The 12628-nt window shown below is 47.9% G+C and overlaps 1 protein-coding gene across 4 annotated transcripts in view; it reads right to left on the bottom strand.

Moving 5' to 3' along the window:
* Positions 1–12379, bottom strand: part of LOC147629944 (AT-hook motif nuclear-localized protein 10-like) — a 76888-nt gene extending 64509 nt beyond the window's left edge. For 2 of the 4 annotated variants that reach the window (XM_086811479.1, XM_086811481.1), the window contains exons 1-2: positions 12293–12379; positions 11610–12191 (exon numbers count right to left, since the gene is read on the bottom strand). In XM_086811479.1, the coding sequence (XP_086667605.1) occupies positions 11610–12135 (526 nt within the window). In that variant the 5' untranslated portion in view covers positions 12136–12191; positions 12293–12379. Of the gene's footprint in view, positions 1–11609 lie in introns of all 4 variants that reach the window. The other 2 variants (XM_086811482.1, XM_086811480.1) reach the window with 2 other exon arrangements.
* Between the last annotated feature and the right edge of the window lie 249 nt (positions 12380–12628).

Raw genomic sequence — 12628 nt, 5'->3', positions numbered from 1 at the left:
ACAGGTCGATCTCCGAAATTATCCCCTAGATACTGTCCGTATTACACGAAGGATTGGTTCGGTTGCATATGAATTGGATTTGCCTTCTCATGTGAAAGTTCATCCTGTATTTCATGTCAGTAGACTTAAGGGAGTACTAGGTGGAACAGATCAGTTAGTTACTCCTCAAGAAATTATAGATGTCGAGGACATGACATTTGTTCCGCACGAACCTGGAAAGATTCTTGGATTTCGTGAAAGAAGATTGCGTAATACGCTTATCATGGAATACAAGATCAAGTGGAAGGATCGTGTTGAGGAGGACGCTACATGGGAGACATTGACTACTCTTCAGAGAGATTACCCTGGCTTTTTAGTGAGCTCTTAGAGAAAGGGGAGTATGTCATGTGCACAGTATGTATCTACCGTGTGCTACACGCACGCAAGACTAGTTTCGAGGCATGGGAAAGCTTGGAGCTGGGCAAGCTGATTGACGAGCTGAGTTAGGGATATACTAACAGGCGGGCACCCAAGACTAGTTTCGAGGCATGGGAAAGCTTGGAGCTGGGCAGGTTGATTGACGAGCTGAGTTAGGGATATACTAACAGGCGGGCACCCAAGTATGGACGGGCGGGCGCCCAAGTGTGGACGCCCGATGACCGGCCAAGAGCCTATAAAAGGGTGGCCAAGGTTAGTTATTGGGATATAGAGAGTCTCGCGAGTTTGTGAGAGCTCTATGGTCTTGGAGCCTAGATCTAGTGCAGACGTGCACCTGCTTTATGCAGCCGAGGCCGGCAGCAATCTCGAGGCCTGCGAGGGTAGCTTCGTGGCGGTATGGGATGTCGCGAGAAGGAGATTGGTGGGTACGTCAACCTAGTTAGCTCAGCTCGTGGCTCGGTGGGGACAGCCAAGACTATGGGCTTGCCCACGGCTGTCATGGTTGGGTGGTGAGTCAAGCCTGCACCCCCTTGTTTGTTTATTCGTTTGTTTGCAGGTTTCGAGTCTCGTACCAGGAGCGATCACGAGGAGATCCGTGGGGATTGTCAAGCTTATGTGGCATGCCCCTTGTACTACTGGAGTAGTGGGCGGCTAGAAGCAATGACCGAATAAGACAACACATGCACACCCTAATACACACCAAAAACTTGATATTTTAGCCATCCGTGCCAAGGCCACCCATAACATGACCCACACCTGTCCTATGGCCGTGTCTGCGCATGACAGTACCCACAGCAAGCTGCCTGTACCAGTACAGCCATGTGCAGGGGTCTGACCGTACTCTGTACAGCCTGCACAGTGCTGCCAGCACAGTACCGCCAGCTTCATGTGGCTTCTTGTGGCAGCTCCTCCATACCTAGTGTGCGACACTGCGAGCACCTGACTATGCTGCAGCTGAGTCATAAAGCCTATAGAGTATCCAGAAGCCCTAGGGGCTGTACACAGGCTGTGTAGATCTTCGCAAGAGGTTGTGTGCAAGGGGAGCACACAGGCCCATACAAACCAAGGGCACAATCCAAGAGCAGAACCCAAAGGCCATGGCTATGTCACCACACCCCTAAAAATTTCTGAAGCTTCGAGAAACAGCCCCTTGGCTAGATGAGAAGATCTTGGCAACAGAATCACGCTTTGCAGTTCCTCAAGCCTCATACCATCAGATTAGGCTATGATATTAATGTAAGGTCCACACCTAGAAATCCTATCAGGGTTAAAGTAACTCACGTCAAGTCCTGCAGATAAGGATAGTGATAGAATTCACCTAGCAACTCTCCTCCCAACCATGGGTCCCATTCTGGAACCACCCCCGAGCCTGATGGCCAAATTGCCCCGAGTCAGCTAGGCCTGAACAGCATGCCCTGGAGTCCCATACCACTAGACCACCTGTCTGCTTGCTTGCAGCTACTCTTGTACTCTTGGCCACAAGGTCCACCGCGCCCTAATAGACATCTTTACCATGAGGATACCTCCTTATCTCATAAGCGTGTTAGCAGTCATCTCCTGTCTGTATGTTTACACCACGGCCTCTGTTGTGGGTGTGCCCGCCCGATTTAGGTGTTTTCTCATTTTTCCCCCCACTCTCCATATTTTTCCCTGTTTTTACCAGCTGTGGGAGGTTGTCCTGTGGTTCTTGGATTGATCCAAGTGATGGCCGACTGCTCCTGCTGCTCCCCGCTTCTCTCTGTAGCTGGCCGACTTCAATCTTCTAGTTGCTGTCGGCTGTCCTTGCTACTGGCCGACTGGATCATAGGGGCCATTTTATATGGCCTCTTGCCCCCACACATCTTGTATTCAGCATTTCGGGATTTCTTGTGTATATAGCAGAGTTACACGCCTCTCTCTCTCCTCCTCTATTGCTGTGTTTTTCTGCAGTGCACTTGCTCTTGAGTTTTCAGATTTTGTCTTCATCTCCGCTGCATATTCTGACATGGTATCAGAGCTCTAGGCTCTTGATAAATCTTGGGAACTGTGTGAGCAAGAGGGGGGATGTTCTGTTACTGATTGGTGGACTGTTCTAGACCGTTCAGGAAGAGGAGAAGTAAGAGGAAGGCGGGCTGATTTGCTGGACAGCCACTTGTAGGTTTAAGTTCTTCTTTTTTCCCACCCACCCACTTGTAGGTTTAAGTTCTTCTTTTTTCCCACCCACCCACCCTTTTCAGTTACACCCCCACAATGGCAGATTTACTTGAGATGGCTGAGAAGCATGTGAAGATCCCCACACTCCCCACGTTCCCAGGGGACCGTCAATTGGACAGGAACAACTACGGCATATGGAAGGTAATGATGGAATCTGTTTTGGAGTCTTATGACCTTGCTAATTTCATTGTTGTTGGGGTTCCACGGCCGAAGCTAGAGGAAGGGGAGAGTTACCCTCGATACGGAAGGAACGCGAGGCACAGGCACAGTTGTGGGATCATGTCAATGCCAGGGTCCGTTCTTTCATTTTCCTCAACTACACACCACAAGTAATCAATCATATCAAGCATACGACGCTGGCCAGAGGTATATGGCAGCATTTGGTTTCTCTCTATAACAAGGTATCACCCATGAAGAGGATCTCCTTGGAAGTACAAATGCGGGTGATGAATCCTGTAAAGTCGTCGACGATGCGGGAGCACATCAACAAGCTGCAGGCTCTTCAGCAGGAAGTTCTCCGGGTTGGGAAAGAGATATCATCGAAGGATATGGCCATCACGTTGTTGTCGCATTTGCCCTCTTAGCACTCAGCATTTTACTCTTCTTTGATTACCAGTGGCAGGATATGAGGAAATGGATTCTCGACAATGGTGCTTCCAAGCACATGACTCCTTCCTGTGATTTCTTTTTGGATCTGAAACGACAGTCAGGTCGCATTTTCATTGGCGACAATTCCACAATTCCGATACAGTGAGGACCGGATGGAGATCATTCCCCACGGCAAGGGGGGTAAGCATTCCTCTCGTGTTCTTTACGTCCCAGCACTTGGTTTTCATCTATTGTCAATGCATGAGGTATGCAAGATTGGCTTCCGGGTAGAGTTTGAGAAGCATTCAATTGCTCTACGGGACCGCAAGACTGGCCAGGTTGTTTGGGAAGGCAGCGTGGAGAATGGTATCTACAAACTCTCCGCACTCTCCTCTCTGACAGGTTCTCACGTTGGTGACTTGTGGCACTTTCGGTTTGGCCACTTAAATGTGGATGCATTGCGACGAGCTTTCTGAGACCAGATGGTGGTTGGCTTGCCAGATGTTGGCAGTAGGCAAGGACGTTGCAATTCTTGCATACGTGGTAAGCAGCATATGGAATCCTTTCCGAAGCAGGCTTCCAGGCGGGCTTCGAAACCGTTGGAGTTGGTACACACCGACTTGTGTGGACCTATGCAAACACCATCCTTGGGAGAATCTCTATACTTCATGCTACTTGTTGATGATTGTTCCAAATTCACATGGGTCTATTTCCTTTCTCAGAACGACCAAGCTTTTGCTCGGTTCAAGGAGTGGCATGTGATGGTGGAGAAAGAGTCTGGATTGCAGGTAAAGACTCTCCGAGCTGACAAAGGAGGTGAATTCTCTTCAAATGCTTTCATGAGATTTTGTGCAGATCATGGCATCAAGAGGAAACTGGCCAATACAGGTTCGCCACCAGAGAATGGAGTAGTAGAACACAAGAACATGACTGTGGTGGAGATGGCGAGGACGATGCTAGAGCGTCATGATCTTCCTCGTCCACTTTGGGGAGAGGCTATGGCTACGGCTATCCATATCCTCAACCGGTCTCCGACGACTCAATACCTAACATGACTCCCTTTGAGGCATATTTTGGCAGGAAACCTAATGTCTCCCATTTCCGTGTGCGTGGGAGCGATGCGTATGTTCACATTCCGAAGAAGCAGAGAGGGAAGCTCAACTCCAAGTCCCAAAAGCTTATATTTGTGGGATATAACTCTCTTTCCAAGGGATATAGGTTGTTTGATCCAGAGAGGAATGAGATTGTTGTCAACAGGGATGTGGTCTTTGATGAGCATGTTCCGGTTTCCACTATTGATGTCATGTGCATCACAGATGCCATGGACATTCTCTGGGCTAGATCCAGAAGAGGCAAACAGATAAAGACCATGAACCAGTAGAAGATAGGTAGAACCAGAATGTAGGAGCTTCAGGTGTAGCATCTGAAGTGGACTTGGAGCAAAGCATGGATCAGATGGCTGTCGACTGCAGGACAGTGGATGCTGGCTGCCAGAAGAGATGTCGGCTTACGTCAGCAGAGGGTGGGCAGCATGCGCATCAAGGACAAGGACCAGCAGCAGTCGAGCAGGGCTAAAAGGGCTTGTATGGACATGGAACTGGCCGACCAGCAGTCGGCCAGCATAAAGTGTCCAAAGACCCATATAAATAGGTCCACATGCTCAAGGTTTTATTCATTCAATCCCACTAGGGGTTTGGATCTTTAGAGGTCCCATAGGGGACAGATTTTAGGGTTAACCACCTTTTTATGAAGGCAGCCAAGGGCTGCAAGATATGTACCCTTTTTGTATCATAGTATATACTGAATTTCCAGCACTTCTCACTCTCTCTCTCTACTCTCTCTCTACCTGCGTTTTTGCATCAGATGGTGCGTTTTTGCATCAGAAGGTTTCCAAGAGTGTTTAGGGCTGAAAGGAGACTACCTAGAGCTTCCGCGTGTTCCATTGGTATCAGAGCATCAGGCTCAGCAAAGCTAAACACTGAATCAGTCCCAGATGATGGTGTACAGGTCCAAGGTACAGGAAAGTACACGGATTCGAAGCCCGAGGCAGGAACACAGATCGGGAAGAACTCCCAGGAGGTTTGTTGGTGGTGTTCCACAGTACCAGATGGGGATGGCAGTTCCGTGAGCCAGATAGGTTCTCAAGTAACGGTCCCAAGGGAGGTTGATCCTCCAAGGGTGATGTGAGAGTGCCAGACTCAGTTCCAGGAATGAAGACCAAGACGGTGTTCAGAGTCAGGGCAGGAATGGATTGTGGACTAGAGGAAGACCAGATGCATAGATCTTCATCAAAGACAGAGTGGTTTGGAGAACAGGCCGGGTTTTCAGAGAAAAAGGTTTGCCAGGGATGGATGATGACAGAGGGACTTCGGGACAGGATTGGGATGATGACAGTCATCCAAGAGCAGGTTGGATTCCCGTCATCAAGTTTAGCAGAGGGGGATGTCATGTGCATCACAGATGCCATGGACATTCTCTGGGCTAGATCCAGAAGAGGCAAACAGATAAAGACCATGAACCAGTAGAAGATAGGTAGAACCAGAATGTAGGAGCTTCAGGTGTAGCATCTGAAGTGGACTTGGAGCAAAGCATGGATCAGATGGCTGTCGGCTGCTGCAGGACAGTGGATGCTGGCTGCCAGAAGAGATGTCGGCTTACGTCAGCAGAGGGTGGGCAGCATGCGCATCAAGGACAAGGACCAGCAGCAGTCGGGCAGGGCTAAAAGGGCTTGTATGGACATGGAACTGGCCGACCAGCAGTCGGCCAGCATAAAGTGTCCAAAGACCCATATAAATAGGTCCACATGCTCAAGGTTTTATTCATTCAATCCCACTAGGGGTTTGGATCTTTAGAGGTCCCATAGGGGACAGATTTTAGGGTTAACCACCTTTTTATGAAGGCAGCCAAGGGCTGCAAGATATGTACCCTTTTTGTATCATAGTATATACTGAATTTCCAGCACTTCTCACTCTCTCTCTCTACTCTCTCTCTACCTGCGTTTTTGCATCAGATGGTGCGTTTTTGCATCAGAAGGTTTCCAAGAGTGTTTAGGGCTGAAAGAAGACTACCTAGAGCTTCCGCGTGTTACAATTGATGAGCCGCCACTTCTTGGAGACCCAGAGGATTTTGATAATGATTCCCAATCTATTGTTCCAGCTAGCCAACCACAGTCAGTTCAGGAGGTTGAGCCCGCAGCTGGAGTTGAGCCCCCGCAGCAGCAGGAGGCTCTGCATTCTGTTCAAGTACCCAAGTGGTTAGTGGACACCCTTCGGGAATCGGGTGTCATGGAGCTTCCCTCCGAATGGACCACAGAGGACGGACCTCGAAGATCGCACAGAGTCCGTGACAAAAGTCATTCAGCGGAGCTTTTACAGGTAAACTATGCTTTGATGTCTCGTATCATGCGGGACAAAGAGCCCACTTCTGTCAAGGAAGCCCTTGCACAGGATACTTGGAGGAAAGCCATGCAGGTGGAACTGGATGCCATCGAAGGTGAAACTGGATGCCATCGAGACGAACAACACTTGGGAGTTGGTACTGAGGCCGTCATAACGGTCAGTCATTGCTGTCAAATGGGTCTTTAAGACCCAATATGCGTCAGATGGATCGGTGGACAAACACAAAGCCAGACTCGTGGCTAAGAGTTATGCTCAGCGGCCAGGCATCGACTATGAGGATATCTTTGCACCGACAGCGAGGATGACCACGATTCGGACCGTTCTTGCCCCTTGCTTCTTCTCAGAGGTAGCCCGTGTATCAAATGGAATTAAATCTGCGTTCCTTAACGGTGACCTGCAGGAGGAGGTGTATGTTGAGGAGCCTCCAAGGTTCCAGGATCAAAAGGGATGGTTTACAGGTTAAGGAAGCCCTTAAACAGGCTCCCAAGGCTAGGAATCACAAGATTGATTCCTCCTTTCTCCAAACTGGATTTCAGAGATCGGTTGCAGATCCCAACCTGTATTTCTTTCAGGAACGCGGCATGGTTACGTTAATCATCCTTTATGTGGATGATCTCATTCTCACCAACGGTCATGTGGAGCACATTGGAGTGACGAAGGCTGCCTTGTCAAAGGAGTTTGAGATGACCGACTTAGGCTTACTCCACTTCTTCTTGGGATTGGAGATCTGGTAGACCGAGAGGGGGTTTTTTGTCTCTCAGCAACGGTATGTTCACGAGTTGCTTGAGGCCTTTGGGATGGAGAACTGCAAGCCTATTACGTCACCGATGGACCCGAACACGACGCTGACAGTGAATGATCCTTGTGAGCCAGTTGATGCCTCTCTGTACCGGAAGCTGGTTGGTTCATTGATCTGGTTGCTGAACAGCAAATTGGACTTGAGCTTTTCCGTGGGGCTGTTGAGCTCATTCATGCAGACGCCGTTGAAGTCTCATTGGGTTGCGGATCTTGCGGTATCTACAGGGTACGAAGGATCTTGGACTCTTCTGCACTGGAGGGGGATTGATGGATGGAGTCAGGCTCCAAGGTTGGAGTGACTCAAATTGGGGAGGAGATCCACATCAAGCTACAGTTTTTCCCTTGGCTCAGGAGTGGTTTCATGGAGCAGTAAGACTCAAGAGGCATCCAACTATTGCCTTATCATCGACAAAGGCAGAGTACCAGGCTGCTTGTGGTGCTGCTTGCGAGGTTGTGGCTGCGGAGGTTGCTTGGCGAGATTGGGTTTCCACAGAAGGAGTCCACAATCATCCAGTGCGATAACTAGAGCTGTATAGCTATTGCTCGGAACCCGATCTTCCATGCCCGGACCAAGCACATAGAGATACAATATCACTTTGTACATGGCTGGTGACATCTTGCTTCTTTATTGTTCGACGGAGGACAATGTGGCGGACCTCTTCACGAAGTCTCTACCTCAAGCTATACTCCGACAGCACTCTAGCTCCTTGGGGTTGGTTCCACATCCAAGAGCTGAGAGGGGGTGTTAGCAGTCATCTCCTGTCTGTATGTTTACACCAGGGCCTCTGATGTGGGTGTGCCCGCTCAATTTAGGTGTTTTCTCATTTTTCCCCACTCTCCATATTTTTCCCTATTTTTACCAACTGTGGGAGGTTGTCTTGTGGTTCTTGGATTGATCCAGGTGATGGCAGGTGATGGCCGACTGCTCCTGCTGCTTCCCGCTTCTCTTTGTAGAAGGCCGACTTCACACATGTGCTCGCCGACTAGGAGTGCAGCAGGTCGGGTATCTTCTAGTTGCTGTCGGTTGTCCTTGCTATTTACTGGCAGACTGGATCATAGGGGCCATATAAAATGGCCCCTTGCCCCCACACATCTTGTATTCAGCATTTCGGGATTTCTTGTGTATATAGCAGAGTTACACGCCTCTCTCTCCTTCTCTATTGCTGTGTTTTTCTGCAGAGCCCTTGCTCTTGAGTTTTCAGATTTTGTTTTCATCTCCATGGCATATTCTGACAAAGCGAGCCCAAGGCAAACTTATATGCTAGTAACTAGGCTATAATTAGCATATTGCTACATCAATAAGCTTCTTGCCATCATTAGCCCTAAATTATCTAGACTGACCCTAGGCCAATCCAAACCTCATCCTTGATGAACCTTAGCCTTTGGGGCGGGTCCTATCAGCACCAATACCTAATCCTAACCCTAGGTTAGCATTTCAAGCCTAACCTTTAGCATATCCCATTAACCGTAGGTCCTCAACACTTCTTTAACACTTGCATGAGCCTTGTTTGAGATGTAACAAATACTAATGTGAGAGGGGTTGGCCACGAAACCGTAGATGTTGCTTAATTAATTAAGACAGAAAATGGATGCAAAGCAAACTCTGTGAATGTGTGTAATGTGTCAAGCTATGTACTCCACGCTAGGAGCTGAAGATGGGCCGCCGCACCTGCTCCCCCCTTTCTTTAGTTCAAAAAGGGAAATTCTATTACAAAGCTCTCCGTCATTCAAAGTAAACAATATAAAAACAATTCCTACAAACATTCAAAGTCAATGCCAACCACCGTCTCCAGACATTGTTTTTCTTTGGCTATCACATGCAATTATTCCTATGTGTAACCTGAGTACCATGCGAAGACCTTCATGACTTTGCTTTTCCCCCAGTCATGAGCAGTGCCTCTCACTCCCAACTCTAGGGACTCAGCAAGAACCTTCAAATCGATGGCAGACTTGTCCTGAAAGCAAACCAAACACTCTACCTCTTGTCCCCCACCTTCCATAAAGCTGATCACTGCTGAAGTGGTAGGCAGTACAGCTGATTATGTGGCAGCCATACAAATGATGATGCAGCAGCCGTACAGGTCCCTGCATTGCTGCCTAACACAGCCATGCAGCCATACCTTCTGTTACTGCTGTGTTGTAGTCGGTACAGCCCATTTGGCTAGCATCAGCAGTCCTTACAAGTCCACACCACTGGTCATACAGATATGCTTGCAGTCTGTACAGCTGCAGCTGTTGTGGTTGCTCCTAAAGTTGGCCATACCGTCTGTACAATGGCTCAAGGTGAAAAGGTACACTGTGGTAAGGTACACATTCAGGTACGGGTTGAGATTTTAAGGTACGTTAAATATGTAAGGTCCATAAAAACATAAAAATATATACTATATAGTGTACATATATATACATAAAAATGAATGAAAAAACAATTCATTTCTGAGCATTCAACAACACAATTACCAAAACGAGAGCTCCATCTGTCAACATGTTTCCTTCACTATCATACTCTCAGCTCTAGCTCTGCAATGGCGGTGACCACAGCAATTGGCACCACATCATGATCATCTCTCGCTGCAATGTCTGCATCAATGAGAGGAATGGCTATGTTCGCACTTGCATAAGTCGACTAAAATCGGCGACGACGGCCGGCCCAAAATGTCTTTAAAAACTGCCACTTACTTTGCCAATGAGGTGCTAGCTCAAGTGGTGAAGGTGTTTGCCTAGGACCAAGAGGTCTTGGGTTCAAACCCCCCCTGGTTCTTCCTCAGCGGCATCACCTACGGGTGGATAAATAAGCGGCTACAGACAGACGTCTACGGGCAGTGAAAAATCAATAACTATGGGAGGATCTTGGACCAAAGGTCAATCGGGGAGGTTGGGGGGGGGGGGGGGGGGGGGACGGCCACGTACGGATCCGTACAGTACGGTATTGTATCGTACTGTACACTAAAATGTACCTTATACAAAGGTGCGTACGTACTGATGCAACCTTGCAATGGCTCATCTTCACCTTGGGATCTGTGCACTCTCTTTTGCTTAATGATTCTCTTCTTCTAGCCTGTCATACAAGCATGCACGTTCGCAGGCTAGAAGAAGTGTCACAAAATTGGCACCCTACTAAACAATCAAGTATTTGAACCACTTATAAATGGAACAAATTTCTTTAAATACTTCAACTACTGCACAAGTATCATTGCATGTGTTAAACATACAGGATAAGTTTGAAAAGCATTGCAATAAAGACATGTTGGCATCATGTTTCCTTAAGTTGCACCACTCATATGTACAGTTGGAAGCTCCTGGCTCCATAGTCGGTTATAATGGCCTCTTAAATCAAAATAGACTTATACGGGGGGTGCTTGCATCCACCTGATTGTTGAAACTAAAACCTTACATCTAAAGTTTTTCTGTGGTTGGAAGATTCACCCGAGACCTGATAGTAGCCATCCAATCTTTTCAGGGCTGCTGTTCACAGTATGGAAAAGAACACGCAATGAAGATTTCCTGACGGTGGACTCACAAATTGCAAGGCTATAAATCGACCAATGAAGCTCTCCCCCAGAGATGCATCACACCAGTGACTGAACTCACCACTACAGCCCAAATGTAAAAAGGAATTCAACTCTCATTGCCCCATTCAATAGAGCATTCCAGCCTGGAATTCACTCCCGGAATACTTTCACTGTCCATGTTAGTGCCAAATAAAACCTCCTCAAGAGGAGGAATTTTTTTTCTAGGAGGGGGAAGGGTGGGGGATACCCATGTTGTAGAAGGCCTTGCAGAACTGCTCTGCTTCTTTGGAAGCCCCTGATTAAAGTTCCACCGACCCCCACAACATAGAAAACCTCAAAGATGCAACCTACCCTCTTACAGTAACGGCCATCCATGGAGGGATCTGCCACATAAATGTTTAATAATCTGCATTCTCTTTCACGTAGTTGGCAGGCTTTGGACCTAATAACTTAGGCTGGTTATACAGCCAGCTCTGCCCATCAACGGGGGTCTAGGCAGATAAATGGCTTGCATGGGCGAAGAACATTTTGTAACAAGACTTACTTGATAAAAGAATGCTTTCAGCTGGATAAGAAAAAAGTTGGATATAAATTTGTATACATGTCGCATGGGGGGTGGAGGGCACACCGGGGTGCATGTATTTTGGACAAGCTATCATCACAGAAGGAAAAAGCAGTTGAGAAAAGAAGGGTGAGAACAATGTACCTAGGGCCGAAAGCTGTGCTTTTTTACCAGAACCAGGCCCCCTCTTCTTCTGCACAGATGATGAACCCACAGGCCGGGGCGATGGAGTGATGCTCACTGCAGCGCCATTCGCATCTTTAGCATACTTGCGAGGCCTCCCCCTCTTTCTTTTCACAGGCTCTGATGACGATCGCTCTCCCAAATTGGCCATCAAACCAGGAGGAGGAGAAGTAGCTGCTGTGTCAGCGCCAAAATAGGCAGGGCTTGAAGAGTTAGGGTTCGGGATAGCGTTAGGATTGAGGTTGGGGACTACACAATTAGCGTTAGGGTTAGGGTTAGGGTTGGAGTTGAGACTAGGGTTAGAGTTTGAAATCGCTGCGAGGGCCTGAGTGGAAGCGTTGTGGCGCATTGCAGTGGGGGTATGGATGATGGAAGGTGGGTTTCCGAGGAGAGGGTAGCCTGCTTCTCGCTGGTGGAAGTAAGCTCCAAAGGAGCCATGGCCGGCCTGTTGTGTACCCCTAGGGCTAGCAGAGTCTCGCCCCTCCATGAATGCATCTATGGGTACCGTCTCTCAGAACTTGAAGTTCATGAGCAAGATCGAACCTTCAAAAAGACTTCAAAATCAAACGCAAACTCAAAGATAGACGCAACTTCTTCAGTGTGAGGTTAGGGTTTACTGAACGTTTTGCAACATTGAAACCCACCTGTGGAATGTGCAGTACAGTATAATGTGAGATGTGAGTGTGTGTATTGGGGGAGGAGGGGGACCCCTAATAATAAATGGTTTTATTTGCTGTTACATTGATTGTGGTTATGGTTACAAGTACGTTTTTGAAATCAATCCTTGGTGGTTTGGTGATAGTGATTGTTTTTAAGGGTGGTTTCTCATCATGGCAAAAGTTTCTCCAAGCCAGTTCTCATAACAGAGAAATTTGAAATCTTTATGAGAAATCTGAAATCAAACGTCACAAGAGTGGAAAAAGTTTGGAAAGAGAGTGCGTGCGTGACATCTCAATCTTCCGTCACGAGTGGAACGAGTT

This window comes from Cibotium barometz, chromosome 17 (assembly GCF_041138505.1).
Source record: "Cibotium barometz isolate CiBa-2024 chromosome 17, ASM4113850v1, whole genome shotgun sequence".
In the NCBI taxonomy this organism is placed as follows: domain Eukaryota; kingdom Viridiplantae; phylum Streptophyta; class Polypodiopsida; order Cyatheales; family Cibotiaceae; genus Cibotium; species Cibotium barometz.
The sequence above is the reverse complement of the archived record's forward strand: the minus strand, read 5'-3'. Positions and strand labels throughout refer to the sequence as shown.